This window comes from Oryctolagus cuniculus, chromosome 4 (assembly GCF_964237555.1).
Source record: "Oryctolagus cuniculus chromosome 4, mOryCun1.1, whole genome shotgun sequence".
Lineage (NCBI taxonomy): Eukaryota > Metazoa > Chordata > Mammalia > Lagomorpha > Leporidae > Oryctolagus > Oryctolagus cuniculus.
Window position 1 is genome coordinate 109,921,617 of NC_091435.1, and position 19,808 is coordinate 109,941,424.

The 19,808-nt window shown below is 45.3% G+C and overlaps 1 protein-coding gene and 1 long non-coding RNA gene across 5 annotated transcripts in view; one reads left to right on the forward strand and one right to left on the reverse strand.

Annotated features, from left to right (window-relative positions):
- Nucleotides 1–13,240, reverse strand: part of SKIL (SKI like proto-oncogene) — a 40,842-nt gene extending 27,602 nt beyond the window's left edge. The window contains exons 1-2 of one of the 3 annotated variants that reach the window (XM_070072528.1): nt 13,131–13,240; nt 8,749–10,503 (exon numbers count right to left, since the gene is read on the reverse strand). In XM_070072528.1, the coding sequence (XP_069928629.1) occupies nt 8,749–9,843 (1,095 nt within the window). In that variant the 5' untranslated portion in view covers nt 9,844–10,503; nt 13,131–13,240. Of the gene's footprint in view, nt 1–8,748; nt 10,504–11,282; nt 11,424–12,115; nt 12,254–13,130 lie in introns of those variants that run through there. The other 2 variants (XM_070072529.1, XM_070072530.1) reach the window with 2 other exon arrangements.
- LOC103350448 (uncharacterized) overlaps nt 1–19,189 on the forward strand; it is a 47,301-nt gene extending 28,112 nt beyond the window's left edge. The window contains exon 4 of one of the 2 annotated variants that reach the window (XR_007924601.2): nt 15,278–19,187. This is a non-coding gene — a long non-coding RNA (uncharacterized lncRNA). Of the gene's footprint in view, nt 1–15,277 lie in introns of both variants that reach the window. The other variant, XR_007924599.2, reaches the window with a different exon arrangement.
- Nucleotides 19,190–19,808: the final 619 nt, after the last annotated feature.

Below are 19,808 nucleotides of genomic sequence, written 5' to 3' on the forward strand. Positions count from 1 at the left end.
TACTCGGCAGAGTGGTTGCATTAATTAGAGGCTTAACATTTTAAAATGTTTTTATCACCGACCTCCCCCACCATTATCTACTCTAAAATGAACACATGGCATTTTCATCCTAAAAAAATAAGCAAAATTTCAGGCATTATTTCATTCCAAAGGTTCATCCTCTAAATCATAAAACTCCAAATAATTCTTGTGTATGAAAGCAAAATCTAAGTAATTCAAAATATGCAGTAAAAGATCATTTAAACTAAGTAAAAAATTGCGAATGTTTTTTGAAATCAGACGTCCCAGTAAAGAACCACTGTATTTTAGTGATACAATGTTTATTAGTCTCATAATACAAACAATTTAAAGCTTGATTTCATTTACCAAAAAAATAAATATGGCAATACATTTAAATGGCACAGCCATTTCTAAATACAAGAGCAATTCAACCTACTCAACACTATTCATTAAAAAAATTCCAATCTGTACATAAAAAAACCAAAATCTCTAGACTGATTTTTTTTTTTTTTTTTTTTTTTTTGACAGGCAGAGTGGACAGTGAGAGAGAGAGACAGAGAGAAAGGCCTTCCTTTCCCGTTGGTTCACCCTCCAATAGCTGCTGCACTGATCCGATGGCAGGAGCCAGGTACTTCTCTCCTGGTCTCCCATGGGGTGCAGGGCCCAAGCACTTGGGCCATCCTCCACTGCACTCCCTGGCCACAGCAGAGAGCTGGCCTGGAAGAGGGGCAACCGGGACAGAATCCGGCGCCCTGACTGGGACAAGAACCCGGTGTGCCGGCGCCGCAAGGCGGAGGATTAGCCTAGTGAGCCGTGGCGCCGGCTAGACTGATTTTTAACAGTAAACTTTTAGCTGGCACTTTAGTTTTTACTTATAGTGTTAGATTAATATTACATTTTTTAATTAATATTAATGACAAACTGATTAAAGAAATCAAGACACTGCCTCAAAATACTGGTGGAATTTCAAAAATTCCAACGAAAGAATTCAGCCTTTTAAAAGTATATGGAAAATTAAGTGCAGCAGTTAAAAGACACCATTTCGGACACTCATATTCCATACTGGAGTGCTTGGGTTCAAGTCCCCAGCTCCATTCCCAACCCCTGCTTCCTGCCAATATGCCTGGGAAACAGCAAGCAATTATTCAAACACTTGGGTCTCTGCCACCCACATGGGAGACTGTGATTGAATTCTGGGCTCCTGACTTTGGCCTACCCCAGCCCTAGCTATCACAATCAGTAAACTGAACAAGTAGATGGAAGATCTGCCCCTCTCTATATTTCAAATATTTTTAAGTGCTATAAATGGTCGAAGATTAATTATTAAATTTCTGTGTACATAAGAATAGTAGGTTGGTTAAACTTAAGTCTATCCTCTTAATGGTATGTTTACACAAGAAATAAAATATAATGCATATTAAATTCATATTATTTTGTACTAACCCAACATAAATTATTAGCAATCTTACTAACCAAACACATAACTAGACACACAGCTGGAAATAATTTCTTAGGTATAAAGTGATTATACCTGCTAGGGTCTTTCTACTATGTTTAGTACTAAAACATTCAAGTGGTCAATAAATGATTTCAGAAGTATACAGAAGACACCCAACCAGACAGCTGCCAACAACTCTTACTGAAAGAAAACCAAATCCCTCAGTACAGGATCACGTTTCCTCAATAATTCCAACATACTGTGAATAAGAGTTTGGACAAATGAAAGGGAATATTGTTACAAGGTTGCAAATAGCTACTTATGAGATTTTAAGTCTATGCCTTGCACCCCACTTTATTGTATCACTAGTATTAATCAACCCAATGCAAAACTAGGCATCTGTACTAACTTACTAAAGATGAACCTTCAGAAGGCACAAAAATGCCTGCTGCCCCCATCGACTATATAAGTCATTCATACCACCAACCTCACAGAGTTCATTCTAGGTTTGAAGTGCTTAAAAATGCTCAAAGGAAAAGTAAAGGCTCTATAATCAATGCACAGCTATTATCTTAAATCCATCTTATGAAATGAGCAACACATCACTCCAAGGTATAAACAACCTGAAGGAAAAGGAACCAACTAATTACAGTTCAATTAACTCCTGGAACTTCACAAAATTTTTTAAATTTTTAATTTTTTAAAAATTTATTTTTATTTTTTATTTGAAAGGCAAGACTCGGGTTCACTCCTCAAATGCCCACAATATCCAGGGCTGGGCCAGGCCAAAGTCAGGAGTCCAGAACTCAATCCAGGTGTCCCATGTGTGTTGCAGAGACCCAAGCACTTGAGCCATCATCTGGTGCCCCCTTCAAATTAGCAAGAATCTGGAATCAGGAGCATAGCCAGGCTTGAACCTAGGCACTGCAACATGGGATACAGGCATTCCAAATAGCATCTTAACTACTGCTCCAACCACACCCAGAACAAAAAATTTTTATATTGGAATTATGTGGTGTTTAATCCATTAAAATTGTAAGTACTTGGAAATCTCAATGTCATATACATATTTTCACTGAAATATTTGTCAGAAATTTTAATCAGTATAAACCTCAGGCTCCACTTTTCTCATTTCAACACATATGCTTAAAAAATCATTGGCTTTCAAATAATGTTAATTGACAGTAATCAAAAAGTAGATTGGGGGTAAATGTTTGGACTAAAGCCAGGAGCTTTTTCTGGGTCTCCTCTGCAGGTGCAGGGGTCCAAGGGCTATCCTCCACTGCTCTCCCAGGCACATTATCAGGGAGCTGGATCATAAGTGCAGCAGCTGCCAGCTTTATCCACTAGGCCACAATGCCAGCCCCCGGACTAGCGACCAAGACATTAGTTGGGACGCCCATGTTGCCTGTCAAAGTGCCTGGGTTCAGATCTCACTTCCAGCTCCTGACTCCAGCTTCCTGCTATTGCAGACTCTAGAAGGCAGTAGTGATGGCTCAAGTGGTTGGATTCCTACCACTCATATAGGAGACCTGGGTTGATGTCTCGGCTGCTGGCTTCAGGCATTTGGGGAGTGACTAAAAATTTAAAAATTTTTTACACTAAACTTCGTAAGTTGGGTTCTCAAGAGAATTAAAAATGCCCCAATGCATCCACTGTATGCATAAATTAACCTCTTTCTAATGCATTCAACTATGTACCAACTCTGAGAGAACACACAAGAAACATCAGTCAGATCATTTTCTATAGGGCTTAATTCTCCCTTCACATAACCCCAGATGAGAAAGGCTGCATGGATGACAAACTGTAGTCTGATGAGGAACTTAGATCAAAAGGACAACTTTCTAAGTTTTTTATCACAAGCTTAAAAAAGAACGTTAATGGCTTCATTCTTTTTAAAAAGATTACTTATTTATTTGAAAGGTAGAGTCAGAGTGAGAGAGTGAGGAGGGGAGGGAGGGAGGGAGGAGAGGAAGAAGGAGAGGGAGAGGGGGAGAGGGGGAGAGGGGGTAGAGAAGGAGAGAGGGAGAGGGAGAGGGAGAGGGAGAGAGAGAGAGAGAGAGAGAGAATTCCATCTGGTGGTTCATTCCTCAAATGGCTGCAACACCCAGGGCCAGGCCAGGCCAAAGCCAGAAACCAGGGGCTTACTCCAGGCCTCCCACATCGGTGCAGGTGCCCAAGCACTTGGGCCATCTGCTGCTGCTTTACCAGGCATAAGCAGGGAGCTGGATCAGAAGAGGAGCAGCTGGGACTCAGACAGGTGCCCATACACCATGCCAATACTGCAGGCTGTGGCTTAACCCACTGCCCCACAGTGTAGGCCCCAACATCTTCATTTTCTTAATAGTAAAAATAAAAGATGTATTTCTTAAACAATAGAGGGCACTATTCCCAAAGCCATGACACAGATTCCCAAAAAATGCCAGAAGGAGGATCTACAAATCCTGCTGTTAGCAGAATGAACTCCAAAATCTAAAATTACTCTGAACTCATTACAAAGGCCCAGTAAGAAATGAGAAATGTATTCTAAAAAAACTCTTAACCAATTGAAAAAGGTCTACGTTTGTCTCCATCATCCAAACCTTAATGTCAATCAAGTAATCACAATGGGCAATACCTCTAAAGAACAAATCGTAATATTTTGGGTTTCAAGTCTAATAAAATGATTCAGAAAATATCTTGCATTTCTTCTAACAAACCAGTTTCATCTTTTCTTGCTAACAGATAGCCAACTAGCATAATTACTGTGTATAAACAACTATGGGGGCCGGTGCTGTGGCATAACAGGTAAAGCCACTGCATGCAGTGCCAGTATCCAATATGGGCACCAGTGGTTCACTTTCCAGCTGGCCACAATAGCCAGAGCTGTGCCATGCCAAAGTCAGGAACCAGGAGCTTCTTCATCATCTCCCACAAGGATGCAGGGGCTCAAGGACTTGGACCATCTTCTAATGCTTTTCCCAGGCCACAGCAGAGAGCTGGATCAGGAAGCAGATCAGCTGGGACTCGAACCAGCACCCATATGGGTGGCTGGCACTGTAGGTGGTAGCTTTACCTGTCACACCACAGCGCCGGCCCCCAGCTACTCCATTTCTAATCCAGCTCCTTGCTCATGTGCCAGGGAAGGCTGTGGAAGATGGCTCAAGTCATCCATGCAGAACTCCAGGGTATAGTTCCTGGCCCCTGGCTTTGGCCTGGCCCAGGACTGGGCTAATTATAGCCATTTTGGGACTGAACCAGCAAATGGAAGATTTCTTTGTCTTTCCCTCTCTCTGTTGCCCTGCCTTTCAAATAAATTTCATTAAGTAACTTTGACAAGCCAGGCTCCTGAAGAAAAGTATAATCATTTGTGATAGGGAAGAAAGTTTTGTTATTATTTTTATTCCAATGACTCCTACAGAAATGAAGAAGTGAAATGCAAATGCAAAACTAAAGGTAGTAAGGAAGTAAAATACATGTTTTCAGGGAAAAATTTTTTAAAGCTAGTATCTTTAGGTCACCTACTTGCATCACAAATCTAAAGATTCTTTTTCCCTACATGCAGTAAAAATATGTTGTTTAACTTACCTAACAGTGTTCCAATCTGAATATTAGAAATCTAAATATTTTTAAACTTGTCTGAGAGGTAGAGCCACGGAGAGAGAGGGGAAGAAAGGTCTTCTGCTGGTTCACTCCCCAAATGGCTGCAATGGCTGGAGCTGAGCAGATATGAAACCAGGAGCCAGGAGCTTCCTCCATGCCTCCCATGTGGGTGCAGGGGCTCAAGGACCTGGGCCATCCTCACCTGCTTTCCCAGGCCATAGCAGAAAGGTGGCTTGGAAGTGGAGCAGCTGGGACTCAAACCGGCACCCACATGGCATGCCGGCACTGCCGGCTTTACCTGCTAAACTGCAGTGCCAACCCCGAGGAACACATTTTTAAAGTGTGCAGTGGCAAGCCACAATAAAACAACCACTCAAATATGTATTAAATGTGAACCAAGGGAGCCCAAGCTGTGGGGCAGTGTGTTAAGCCACCACTATGGATGATACTGAGATCTCACATCTGAGTGCTTATTGGAGTCTCAGCTGCTCAGATTCCAATCCAGCTTCCTGCTAATGTGCCTGGGAAGGCAGCAGAGGACGGCCCAAGTAATTCAGCCCCTGCCACGCAAGTGGGAAACCAGGATGGAATACCAGGCTCCTGGTTTCAGCCTGGCCCAACACTGGTTTTTGTAGCCATATGGGCTGTAAACCAGCAGAAAGAAGATAGATCAATCAATCTCTGTCTCTCTAGAAAGTGAACTTCAAAAAATTTCTTAAACAATTTGCTTGTCCCAAGGCCAGCATTGTGGCGTAGCAGTTAAAGCCGCTACCGCCTGCAATGCTGGCATCCCATATGGCGCTGGCTGAGTCCCAGCTGCTCCATTTCCAATCCAGCTCCCTGCTAATGGCCTGGGAAAAGTAGCAACAGATAATCCAAGTGTCTGGCCCCTGCCACCCACATGGGAGATCCAGATGAAGCTCCTGTCTCCTGGCTTTGGCCTGGCCCAGCCCTGGTTGTTGCAGCCATCTGCAGAGTAAACCAGTGGATAGAAGATCAATCAATTTCTGTCTCCTCTCTAACTCTGACTCTCAAACAACTAAATAAATCTTTTTCAAAATAAAATTCACTTGTTCTGGGTTTTCTTAAATTCCCTTAAAATTCCTTGAATTTACACAAAATTGGAAGCAATAACTATTGCTTAAATATTGCAAAAAATAACAGAACAAAAAGCAGGGGAAAAATCTAACACTTTCCCAAAATAAAAAATATATTCAAATTGACAAATTCAAAGACAATAGGGACGATACCCCGATGAAGGATGGTTTCAATTTTAGCATGTTCAGTTTCAGTTAAGCAAATTCATCCATTTTCTTTTTTAATCTGTATCACAATTCCCACAAAGGGCCAAAAATTAGGCAAAGAAGTCTATCACTAAAATACTGTCAGAGTTAACAGATTTAAGCAAGACTATACGGCAAATAAGGTGGCCATCTACAGACATGTAAAAGTCAAGCCCCCAGCGAAGTGGCACAGTGGGTTAACACCCTGGCCTGAAGCGCCGGCATCCCATATGGGCGCCAGTTCTAGTCCCAGCTGCTCCTCTTCCAATCCAGCTCTCTGCTATGGCCTGGGAGAGCAGTAGAAGATAGCCCAAGTCCTTGGGCCCCTGCACTGGCATGGGAGACCAGGAAGAAGCTCCTGGCTCCTGATCGGCGCAGCTCCGGCCATTGCGGCCATCTGGAGAGTGAAAAGGCCCATTCCATAATTTGAGAATATAGTTTATCTCTGAACACACACTTCAGCACTGGACAAGGCCACTAAAAGCCAGTTCCACACTCTGAAGCTTGATTCAGTCATTCCTGCTTTAAAATCAGTTAATAGCTGCACCTGTAGAACATAAACTTATCTAGCTGCCACTGGCAAGGAATTCTGAAGTATACACCTTTTGGAAGTAGTAAGCTATAAACAACCCTAATGAGAGTCTCAAATTAGCTTCACTGAACTTCAGGAGTAAACCACTTTATCATTCACTAATTTTTCCTTAAAACCTTAAAGACACCATAATAACGAGTATGACACCAAATCTTAGTTTCTAGTCAAAACTCTTAAATTTGTTGTAAATAACCTTCATTCATTCAATATGCTTCATTCAGTCTCTAAAAATAGAAGCAGCAGAGGTATTTCAAGGAATCAAAATTAAATAATGGAAAAATCAGAATTTGTCAAACAAAACATAGCCAGTCTTTTGTTGTAATTATACATGTAAAACTGTAAGAGCAATGTTTGCTATATTTTAAACACTTAGCATTAATTATATATCCATTTTAGCAAACTAGGAAAATACATAAAGTAATCAGACCAACAAGTTGAATATTTAGTAACCCAAATCTTGTGGATTGCCCAAGCACTAAAAATCTTAAATCAGAATAAAAATATCAGTTTTATCTGCCATATAACACAACGGGGAAAAAAAAAACAAGTTAATGATATCTTTGTTGACAGTTTTTTACGTCATTAGTCAAAAACAAAATTTTATCTGTGTCATAATAAAGTATTTCTTTGTTTTAAAATAGTCAGGGGCTGCCTCTGTGGCATGGCAGGTAAAAGCTACCGCCTACAGTGCTGGCATTCCATATGGGCACTGGGTCAACTCCTGGCTCCACTTCCCATCCAGCTCCCTGCCAGTGCGCCTGGCAAAGCAGCAAAGGATGGCCCAAGTACTGAGGCCTCTGTACCCATGTGGGAGACTAGAGGAAGCACCTTGCTCTTGGCTTCGGCCTGGCCCAGCCCTCACCGTTGCAGCCATTTGAGGATTGAACCAGCAGATGGAAGATCTCACTCATCCTCTCCCTCTCTGCCTCTCTGTAACTCTGCCTTTCAAATAAATAAATAAATCTTTTATAAGTCTTGGTTACTAGAGTCATAAAGTCACAAAATCATGGGTGTACCTTTGAAAACTGTTATCTGGGCCAGTGCCGCAGCTCAGTAGGCTAATCCTCTGCCTTGCGGCGCCAAAAGAACAGGTTCTAGTCCCAGTCGGGGCGCCGGATTCTGTCCCAGTTGCCCCTCTTCCAGGCCAGCTCTCTGCTGTGGCCAGGGAGTGCAGTGGAGGATGGCCCAAGTGCTTGGGCCCTGCACCCCATGGGAGACCAGGATAAGTACCTGGCTCCTGCCTTTGGATCAGCGCGGTGCGCCGGCCGCGGCAGCCATTGGAGGGTGAACCAACGGCAAAGGAAGACCTTTCTCTCTGTCTCTCTCTCACTGTCCACTCTGTCAAAAAAAAAAAAGAAAAAGAAAAAAGAAAACTGTTATCTGAAGCCCAAAGCCTGAAGTGTTGTGGCTTGCCATTATTATCTTTTGTATATGGAGATAATAGCTAAGTGTAAATTATCTTTAGTCCTAGGAAAAAAAACAGATTTTGTCTTCAAGAAGCAGGATGTGTGAAAAAGAAAGGGTATGATTTGAGACAGTCGCCCCAACTCTTCCACTCCCTGGATACATAATTTTGGAAGGGTCATTTCATTTTCTTAACTTCATTTTCTTATCTATAAAATAGGAGTAATCCTACTTCATTCACAAGGTTATCTGGAAGGTCAAATGAGAAAACATACAGAAAAAATATTTTATAGCCTAAAAATTACAATAGAAACATAGCACACTGATCAATGTTTTGTTGTTATCAGTACTAAATCTCTTGACAGGTGAAGTTACACACTAAAGAGATTTCTGACTTCAAAGTAAACCATTTCCATTATTCAAAATTGTTTATTATAAAACAAACTTGCCTTAGACTGAGTTCTCTTTCCATTTCTCATGGTAAATTTCTCCTTCATTTCTTCTAAAATTACCTTCAGTTTCTTTTCTTCAGGTGTTCCTAAGTACTTTTGGTTAACATGAAGATAACAATGCCATTTGGCTGATTCAAAACCCCAGTGGCAAGTTCTTTTGTCAGGTGACCTGTGAGAATGCATCACAAATGTCTGAGGTGCGAACATTCCACAGCACTCTAGACACTGAATACATGGAGCATCAGGCTGAACATAGAACTGGGGTGCAAACAGACCCTGACATTTGCCCAGGCATTCATGTTCCACTTCAAAGGCACTGCCAGTTTCCTTTAACTGGGCCAATGAATTTTTAGCAGGAAGTACGCTACCGTTCTGAGGAAAAGTTCGTGGCCGCAACAGAGCGTTACAGAGTCTTTGTGCATCAGTCAATGTGATCAGCCCACAAGACGGGGCATTGAATGGAAGTATTCCCAGGACCTTTAAGATATGAAGCTGGTCTGAAGTACACCTTGAACAATATATGTACAATTCATCACACACTGTATTTATTTGCTGAAGTGAAAATTCTCGAAGAACAGAATTTAAGACTTGCGGCAAACAGAGTCTCTTTTCTCCTCCAACTTGAAAACAAGAAATAGACTCCCCTTCCAACATAGTCTGGGTAAGTTCTGTGGAGCTATCAGAAGGGATGAGCAGTGGACCAGGAAGAACCTGAGGCGATGGAAGAGGCAGAAATACAGTAGGGGACATGCTCTCTTGGGAATAGCGAGCAGAAAATGCTGCTGGCCCACCCAGAGAGCTCTGACTACTTAAATGGAACTGTGCCAGCGTGTGCTTCAAACTGGGATTTAGATTTAAAGATTCAGGCACAGAAGTACAGGTTCGCTTGACATGCTCTCCGTCAGTCTCCATCGGCGCTTCTCCAAAATCATCCACATGCTCCTTCTTCACCGTTGGCACCTTATTTATCATCTTTCCATTTGCATGAATGTCTGTCATCATTTTTTTCACGGGGGGGCTGCCATCATCTGCCATCCCATTCAGTTTTTTATTTGAGCCTTGAACCAAGAAGTTTGTCTGTAGGTTTTCCATTGAGACAAAATGTGTTAAATAATTAAGTCTGAGATTTGCATTTTCAATTAATTTCTTATCTGGAGAAAAGTACTGTCCACAAATACTTACGGTAACTTAACTAATAGAAAACCTTCCAAAGCAATCGCCTCATTCAATAGGTTCCGTACCTTTTAGCTTGTGTCTGCTTAAACCCTAGTATAATTCTACTGCAAATGCTGAAAAACTTGTTTTAGCTCTAGTAATTGATTTTAAGAGTCACACCTCTGAAGAAACCTTTCTTTTCTTGAATTCTTCAGGCACATTTAGCAAAACAAAGTTACCAATTTCTCAAGTCAAGATATCCAGATTCAATGCAATTGTCTGGTTTGGTTCTTTTAAAGTAAAACACATGGAAGGCTCATTCCATCACTTGTGCAATAAAATCTAGACTCAAGCACAAGTCAAAACGATGTAACCAGATTCATTTCTGCCGCTGACACCATAAAGGTGTTGGGGTAAGTATTAGTTCCTCTAAAATGATGGCATTAGCCTGTGTTGGCAAAATGAAGACTTGTATAAATCCTCACACCAGTAGGAAAAGCCTTTAACTCCACTAAACGTTCATAATTCAAATTGATATTTAATGAAAAATTGCCCAGTTATCTTCAGGGATTACAGTTCATTCTTCTTTTAATTAATCTGGAAGAAAAAAAGGGGAATGAAATCTGAATTTGTTCCAGAGGCCAAAGGGTCAATTTGAAATCAGTTTCTTAATCTTAAACTGTGTTCACTTTACCAAAGGTGACACTTGAGTAATTTCTTTAATAACAGTTAACTAGAAGAACACTTATTTAAATAGAAAAGCAATTTGTAAAGCAGGGAAAGGAGCAAGACTATCCCTCAAAAAGAGAAAGACTACTCAAATTCAGGATACGAAGAACCTTAAACAGATCATCCGAACTAAAACTCAGTACCGGAGGCTTTGTCAACCGCAACACTTAACTAAAAAAAATCCATTACTTCCTCTCCTAATAAAAAAAAAAAAAAAAAAAAAAAGGCGGCTCAATCCGAAAAAATCATATCCAAGTTACTGTATCTACCATATGTAACTAAGTTACAGTTTTAAGTGCATTAATTCATCCAGTTAGGGTAAATTATTCTTCTGGAATGACTGCAGGCAAAAATTAACTTTCCCTTTAAAGGTTAGCGAATTTGCTTAATGGAAGCCAAAAGCGAGAGAGACTCCAAGCCTGGGAATCTCCATCCTTGAACAAGACTAATCCGGGACAAAAAGCACAAGGCAGACAGACCTTACAAAGAATGCAAATGGAGGAGGAGGGAAAAAGAAAAGATTCCCCTTCCACTTCCTTCTTGAGAGAAAATCCCAAAGAAATCCAATAAACCGAAATTTTTGCTTCCCAAACTCCCCGCAATTACCTTAAAACCCAAAGGATTAAGGACGAAAGCTAACTACCCACCGTACCGACTGTCGCCACCTCAGGGACACCTCAGCCAGCCCTGGCCTAAGGAGAGAGTAGGAGGGCATGACCTAGACCCGGGGCGCCCCTAAAACCCCGCAGTCCTCAGCCCACGTACCGCCACCCGCCCTGTTCTCACCTGAAGTGGGGGAAGGACCCGGGACCCGGGACGCCCGGGGGCGCTCGAGGAGGTGCAGGGAAGTACAGGGAGGAGTCCCCCAGCCCCCACCCGCGAAGGAGGGTAACCCCAAGTGCTCTCCCAACACCGCCCCACTGCGGGGGCCGCGGGCAGGACGGTGGAAATCCCCCGCGCGCCCTCGCCCCGGGAAGTTCTGGGGTGTTACCCCGGCGTCCCCAAGCTGCGCACCCCCCTCCGCCCGCCCGCCCCGGGCCAGGGAGAAGAGGGGACCGCGAGCAGGTCCGGCGCCAAGCTCGCATCGCGCGCCGCCAGGCGCTGACCGCCCGGGTCGAGCCCAGGGCATCCCCGCCGAGCACAGACGGGCGGGGGGAGGAGAGGAGCAGGCGGTGACGGGCGTCCCGGTCGCCGGGGTCCTGACGGCTCAGGTCAAGTGCAGGGCCCTCCCCCCGCCGGCGCCCACCGTCCGAGGTCAGGGAAGCGCGATCCGCCCCGGGACCCCCCACCCCGCGCCCCGCTCTGGCTCCGACCCCACCCGGGACCCCGCGCATCAGGACCCCCTGACTCCGGCCTCTTCGCCTGGAGGAGCCCGACGAGCTTTGTTAACTCCTCACAGCCCCAGTGGCCCCGTCAGACTCCCCGGAGGCCGCGAGCCCCTTGCCTCCCACAGCGCGCCCCTCGCGAGCCGGAGCCGCACCTGTGCCCGCCGCCGCCGCCGTCGCCGCTCGCCCGCTCCCTTCGGCAGTGCCGGCGCCGCTCCGAACCCCACACACATCGCTACACACAGCCCTCTGACGTCACCGAGCCCTCGGCCCGCCCACGTCACTGCGGAGACACTCGGCTTCCCGCAGACGCCGCCGCCGTCTCCGGCCGCCCGGGGGAGAGCGAGGGCGGCGGGGAGGGGGGAAGGGCGGGGCACGGAGCCAGCGGCGGCGCCGCGCGCGCGCGCGCGCACAGGCCCGCCGGCGTCGCCGTGGCCGCCAGCTGGCGGCTCCCGACCCCCCACCCCACCCCGGGGACGCGCGCGCCGTCTGGCCTATTGTAGCTCCTCGGGGCACCCCTGGCAGGGTCCGCGCGCGCGCGCGCCCCTCCCCCCAGGCGCGCGCCCGGCGCTCCTGGCCTCGCGCGCCGTCTGGGCGGCTGGCGCGCGGCGCTGTCTGCGGTGCACCCGGCGCAGACAGGATGTTCCCTCCCCGCCCCACCCCCACCGCCGCCCGCCCTCCTTCCTTCCTCGAGTCGCCCAGCCGGCTGTCTGGGGCCGCCAGCGCCCCGCCCCCGCCCCACCCGCCGCTCTGTGGTGACGGGCCAGACCCGGGGGCGCCCTGCCGCTCGGCCGCCGCGGGACAGGGAGGGAGGGGCAGGGCGGCCGCGCGGTGCACTGTGCGCGACCCCAGCAGCCGGCAGGGCGGAGGCAGGACCCGCCCGGCACCGCGCCGCCGCCCGAGGTCAGGCGCGGGCGACCCTCCCCCCGCGGGGCCGCAGCTGCGCCGCGCCGCCCCGCCCCGGAGGTAGCCGGGCGGCGGCCGCCCCGCAGCGCCCCTCGTGCTGGCGCGGTCCCCCGGGCCCGCCGCGCAGCCGCCCCCGCCCCCGCGGGGCCTCCCGCCCCGGCCGCCCCTCGCCCCCGCGGGGCCTCCTGCCCCGGCCGCCCCGCCAGCTGCCAGCGCGCCTCCCTGCCCCGGCGGCCTCCACCCAGACGCCTTCCCGGGGCTGACCTGCGGCCGCCGCCGGGCCGGGCCGGGCCGGGCGGGAGGGGTGGCCAAAGTTCTGGCACCTCCGAGAGAACACATTTCTGAGCCGACTTCGCAGCCTCCTGCCCCGCCCCACCCGAAGACACTCTCGGTTTCGGAAGGGAGCTGTAAATTACATGTTTTTACAGTTTTACTGAGGGCTGGCGGGCGGGGAGACGAGATGAGGTGGGGCGGAAGACGCGACTTTCGGAGCCCGGGCTGTGGCCGCGGGGGACGTGCGGGGTGGTCTTCTGGTACGCGGTCCCCGGCAGCCACTTAGCATACTGAAGTCTGCGGAGCTGTTCCGTCATATTTGGAAACACCAAGAAATCCCCTTTTCTTCACCCCACCGCAAGATCGAGAACTGAAATGGCCCACCGAGTAGCCGGGGACAGGAGACTCCGGCTTCGCCCCCACCCCACCCTCCCCCATCTTCTCTAAATTTTTCTTAGTTTTACTGGCTCAGGGTGGCTCACATGGGGGACCCTATTTGGAGTCGACCGACTGGGAATACTACTGCTACGCTCGTCCATCTCTCCCCCGCCCCTTTCCTCACGACGGGTCCATCAAAGGCTCCTAAGCCCCTCACCCCGCCCGCAGCCTAGGTTCCCTGCCCGACGCCCCCGTCGCCATGCCCCTAGGTCGCGCCCCTTCTACCACCCCCCACCTTTGCCGCCTCCTTGCCTGCCTCCTTTTCTGAACATGAATAATTCCACAGCACTTCCCATCTGTTATTGCCATAGAGACAGAAGCTCGGCAAAGATAATGATGTTCTGTGCAGAGCCAGTGGGGGGAGAGCAGCATCTGCGAGTCTGGGGGGATAGATTTTCTCGCCTCGAGAACATTCGCAAGGCCTGTCTGAAGATCCAGTGAGAAACACTGGGCAGTCCTGAGACGTGGCTCCTGGTCAGCGCTGGGCGCTGGGCTCCTGTGTCTAATGAAAAGAATTTTTAGGAACCAAGACGACTGGTTAAAAAAAAAAAAAGTGATTCCCAAACTGCAATTAATGGCAAATGTGGAGTAGTCCATTACAGCCATAGAAATAACTGGCTAGCCTGTCCAAAGGCTTACGAAGCAATATAAATTGGGCAGGAAATAGACTTTTGGAAATCAAGCACCTTATCTCCCTTCCGTGTTCGGATTGGCTTTCCCCAGGAATCTGTTTTTGAGGACAGGCTCTTTGCCGGTGATTTTATGTATGATGGTTTGAGAAACAGTTATGGGCAAATGTGGCTGGACCCAGTCAAGCTTTGAGAGCATGTTTTTTTCCCCATCAGTCGTCAAAGTACAAAATGTACCAAATTAAAATTCAGTTTGCCCTTGAAATCCCAAAGTCTTGGCCTCAAAGGTACAGGTTTGGACGCAAGTGAAACTGAGCAGGGTACATTTGCATAGATCCGAAGCAGATGGCCAGACACTTGCTAAGCCGCGTTTTTGCAGGCCTTCTGAAAGATTTTCAGAATTGATCAGTAAAATTGATTGTATAACATGAAAAGAAAATCGCTGAAAATAAATAATGGTTCTTTATCCAAAAAAGAAGATTGATCAGACGCAGAAAACACAGGCCTTGGAAAAAAAAATAAGCACGTTGAGGTAATGAATGTTGTAATTCCACATACTGATGGCCTTTATCAGCGGGGAAGTCAGCTTCAGGACTGGTCAGGAAATAGCTAGGAGATGGCTCGGATGGCCCCCTGCCACTCCTTCCTGACTGGGAGGGTGGGCCTGTGTGCTTGTGAGAATTCCAAAGGACCGAGGGGCTACCCTTTATTCCTTCTTCTCCCATTTAGTACAATAAAGAGCAAAATTCACCGGGAACTAGGAGATCTAGAATTTCTCCTTCAGCCCTCATGGCTGGCTGATACTAAAAACCAAGAATGTGGAGGTTACACCTTTGAAGGCCAGTTCTGGCCTGTGACTTGACAAAATAGTTTGGAACAAATGCTTTCCTTTTGTCTTCACTTACTGATCTACCAGTAATGACCTGCTAATATTAATTACAAATAATATGAAAATAAGGGATACAGTAGGATGAAAAGCTCAAATTGTGTTTACAGAGGAGGAGGGGAAAAAATATCAAATGCTAATTCAGCATACAATCGCTGTTTTGTGTTTTTCCTTTGTCGTTCCAGGCTGTTTTCCAAAGAAGAGAAACCACTTGTAGCTCGGTGATCCTTCTGCCCTTGCTTCCTTAATCCTCAACAACAAAAATTTGAAATTGTTTTTTTTAGCAGCAAATCACATGCTAGGAGATCCTTCAGTTTCACAAAAGAATCTTAACCGTTTCTTTCTCCACCTCATTTTTTGCTGCAGCTTTTCATTTCTATCTATTTGTCAGGATGATGATGGCCTTTCACTTCTTCAGAGCACTTTTAGTCTTCTTCCTTCTTGCCCAGTATTTGTTCAGTCCTGCTGGTCCCAGCCAGTGTAAAGTCCCCTCCCCTCATTAAGTAGGCTTGCTCCTCAGTACTGCTTTTTCCTCTGATCTGCCAAGTCAATACTGGACCTACAAGGTCCCAAGTCCCATTTTCATGCCTTAAGATGAAAACCAGATGCTTAAAAACGATTAACACCCCCTCCCTCAACTGTGTCACACAGCACTTCTTTTTTTCAGGTTTTGATTGGATTCTGTGAAATTGGAAGGGAAAGAAAAAGAACACAAAAAGATAGAATTAGAAAGAGTAAAATAGGAAAAGTTCATGTTCAAAATGTTCAAATATTCATTGTTTAAATTGCAAAAATTTCCAAAATCAATGTAGTATTAAGTGTATTTCATCAAGTCTAGGAATTTCATAACTATTTAGAAAGGGCAGCAAAATTTTATTCACTGCAAATCAGAAGGCTTTTTACTTTTTTCTAAAGGAAAAAAATAGGATTCATAATTAATCCTGTGATATTGCCAAGCTTTGATTTACAACCTGCAAGTTGAGAGATGTTATCTAATAAGTAGTGCCAGACTGAATAGTTCAAAGTGTTTCACATACTCCTACGAAAAATTCCCTTTTAACAGAAAGAAAGTTGAGGCAGAATTTAGGTCACTTGTCAAACACCATATTGTTCAACATCAGCAGAACAGGCATTAGAACCAAATGCACTTGACTGACATCAATGGAGTTTCCATTCTTCATTTCCACACTCTTCTTGGTACACATTCAAATGAGCTATAAGAACATTCAAATTAGTCAAAAAGAGCAAATATTGAAACTCACAGGTTGGGAACACTTATCACAACCCACAAGATGAGTAATACACTTAATATGTGCAAAGCTCTGTGATATTTTATTCTATTGTTTGTATTTCAATACACTATGAATGCATTGCAACCTTCAGATTAAGAAACAATGAATTAAAGAATAATAAGCAATGTTAATATTTATATAGTGTTTACTATTGCTAGGCTCTGTTCTAAGGATTTTACGTATAATAACTCGTGTAATACTCATAATAACCCCATGATGCAGCCACTATTATCATACAACTTGATAAATATTTCCCCTCCAATCGTAAGAATATTAATATTCAATTTTTAAATCTGAGTTCTATGGAGGATCAATCTGGATGTTGTTAAAAATAGGGTATCAGTGTTTATGTTATATGATTTGAGGGCCACTAGCAATTCCATCTCTCCCTCACTACATTAGGACATAGTGTTTAAAATTCCCAGAAGACGTTTTATTTCCATTAAGATCCAAGTTAAACTGAAAATGTGTTAGAATAAAATAAGCATGATTGTTAATAATTACTGTTATTTTTAACCTCCAAACTTCACAACAATGCTTCAAAGTAAGCAATATTACACTGGTAGTCTGACTTTCTACATCTTTGTCACAGTTGTCAGTGTTATATTAACTAGTCATCTAGCAGATACATTGAGCAGTCTATTGTAATGAAACACAAAATAAAGAAACTTTGGGGGGCCTGCACTGTGGCATAGTGGGTAAAGCCACTGTCTGCAGTGCTGGCATTCCATATGGGCGCCTGTTCGAGTCCTGGCTGCTCCACTTCCAATCCAGCTCTCTGCTGTGGCCTGGGAAAGCAGTAGAAGATGGCCCAAGTCCTTGGGCCCCTGCACCCATGTGGGAGACCCAGAAGAGGCTCCTGGCTCCTGGCTCGGATTGGCATAGCTCCCGCCGTTGTGGCCAATTGAGGAGTGAACCAGCGGATGGAAGACCTCTCTCTCTCTCTCTGCCTCTCCTTCTCTCTCTCTCTCTCTGCCTCTCCTTCTCTCTCTGTGTAATTCTGACTTTCAAATAATTAAATAAATCTTTAAAAAGAAAGAAAGAAACTTTGGTTAGAGGAAGGTGGAGGAATAGAGTGGATGCATGGTAGAGCTCAGAGAAGGAGAGCTCGGGCGGATGGCTAAAGTGGCAAATACTAGGCCTCCACATGGTAGAGTGAGAACTGCAGTGGTTTTCCAGGGGCTTGGCTGCCTAGCCCCCATTTCCTTGTCCCCCATTCTGCATCACATAGCCATAGCACACAACTATTTTTTGAGCTTGTCTTGAGAAACATCCAGTTGGACCAGAAATAGGTACCTGAACCAAGCTAGATTAATGAGCACCTTCCCAGTGGTATTTAGAATGAGCACTGAAAGAGCCTGGTCTGGCCTGGCTGGTGGATTGAATAGAGGAAATACAACCTTGGGAACTTCTGGTGGTCAGACCTGCCTGCATCATGGAGTGGAAAAGCAGAGTAAGCCAGTCTGCAGAGAAGAACCCAAAGGAGGGAGACAAGAGAGGAACAGATAAAGTGTTGATAAGACTCAAGTCTTAGGTTCCAGTTTGTTCCAGAGGCCGAGCTGTGTTCTTGTCCTTGGATGCTCCTGTAACCTTGGACTGAGTCCCCTTCTTGGCTTTAGCTAGACAGAATGGGCTTCTGTTACAAGCAGCGAAGAGTCCTACTAATTGAAGAGCGACAGGCTCTAAGGGTGAAGTGGAAAGGCAGGACAATGGCAGCAAAGACCTTCCACTTCAATTTTCTGTATCACTGCACTTAATTATAACTGCTGAATCTCAGTAGCATTAGATTCCTCAAACAAAAAATTAAAACACTCTACTCTTTTGCCTTTGGTATAGAATGTAAAATATTCAAGAATATCTTGCTTTTTTAAATGTTGGAGTCTCTAGACCAAAGCAATCCAATAGAACTTTGCTCAGTGATGGATATCTTCTATAATTGCATTGTCCATTAGGGAAATTATAGCTCCATGTAACTGTTGAGTTCTTGAACTGTGGCTAATATCAATAACAAGTTGAATTTTTTATTTTATTTTAAATAACAAATTTAAGTAGCTAAATTTGTTATTTAAAATGTGTTATTTGTTATCACAGCTCTCTAACCATGCTTCTGTGACAAGAAGCAAATAGTAAAGTTGGTTTCCAGTATTAAGATGAGACTCAAAAGAAACTGGATTTGAGTATTTCAGAAACAATAGGGTACAGCTGTGAACTACCTAACCCAGTAATTGCAAACTGTGTGCCTACCTCCCCCTCCATCAATAACTTGGAAGAAGGATTTCAAGATGTGTCTCTGAGAATTACTTGTTTTTTAAAAAAAAAAAGGAACAAAAACAACGAAGGAAGAAGAATCATTTTTTAAGATTTATTTTATTTATCTGAAAGGCACAGTTACAGAGAGAGAGAGAGAGAGAAAGAGAGAGAGAGATGGCTGCAAAGGCAGGGATTGGGCCAGGCTGAAGTCAGGAGGCAGGAGCTTTATTGGGGTCTCCCACGTGGGTTCAGAGATCCAAGTACTTGAGCCATCTTCCACTGCTTTCCCAGGGGCATTAGCAGGGACTGGATTGGAAGTTCAGCATCATCTATAATGCCCTAGGAAGAAGAATCTTTAATCTCACTTGAAAAAGATACAATGGTTCAGAATAAAATGTAACTGATTGCGTTAATAATTCTGCAAAATTAGTGTAGCCCTAAAGAGGAGTAACTGGTCAGAAAGGTTAGCAAGTTATCTCAATTGTGGAGAATAATGAATCAGCCCCAAGGTGTTCAGAATGTAAATTATATATTTAACCTCCTGTAGTTGTCTTTTTTTTTTTTTTAAGATTGATTTATTTATTTGAAAGAGCTATAGAGAAAGAGAGGCAGAGAGCGAGCGAGCAATCTTCCATCTGCTGGTTTACTCCCCAGATGGCTGCAACAGCTAGGCCTGAGCCAGGCTGAAACCAGAAACTGTTACCAGGTCTCTTACATGGGAGGCAGGGGCCCAAGCACTTGGGTCATCTTCTGCTGTTTTTCCCAGGCCATTAGCAGGGAGCTGGATCAAAAGTGAAGCAGCTGGGACAAGAACTGGCACCCATATAGGATGCTGGCACCGCAGGCAGAGACTTAGCCTACTATGCCATAGCACTGGCCCCTAGTTCACAGTTTTAGAGGTTCAAGGGCATGATGTGAGCATCAGCTCAGCTCTGGTGATGGCCAAGATGCCACGTGGTATCACATAGCAACAGACAGAGAGCCTGCATGTGTCTGGATTCTGTCCTTCTTATAAAGCCACTAAGATTCGATCATAAGGACTCGACCCAAATGACTTTATCTAAACCCAATCACCTTCCCAAGGTGATACTATCTTAGTCTAAATAGCATAGTCCAACTTAGTTTCCACCCTCTTCATACCATTAACATAACACTCTAGGGATTAAACTGCAGC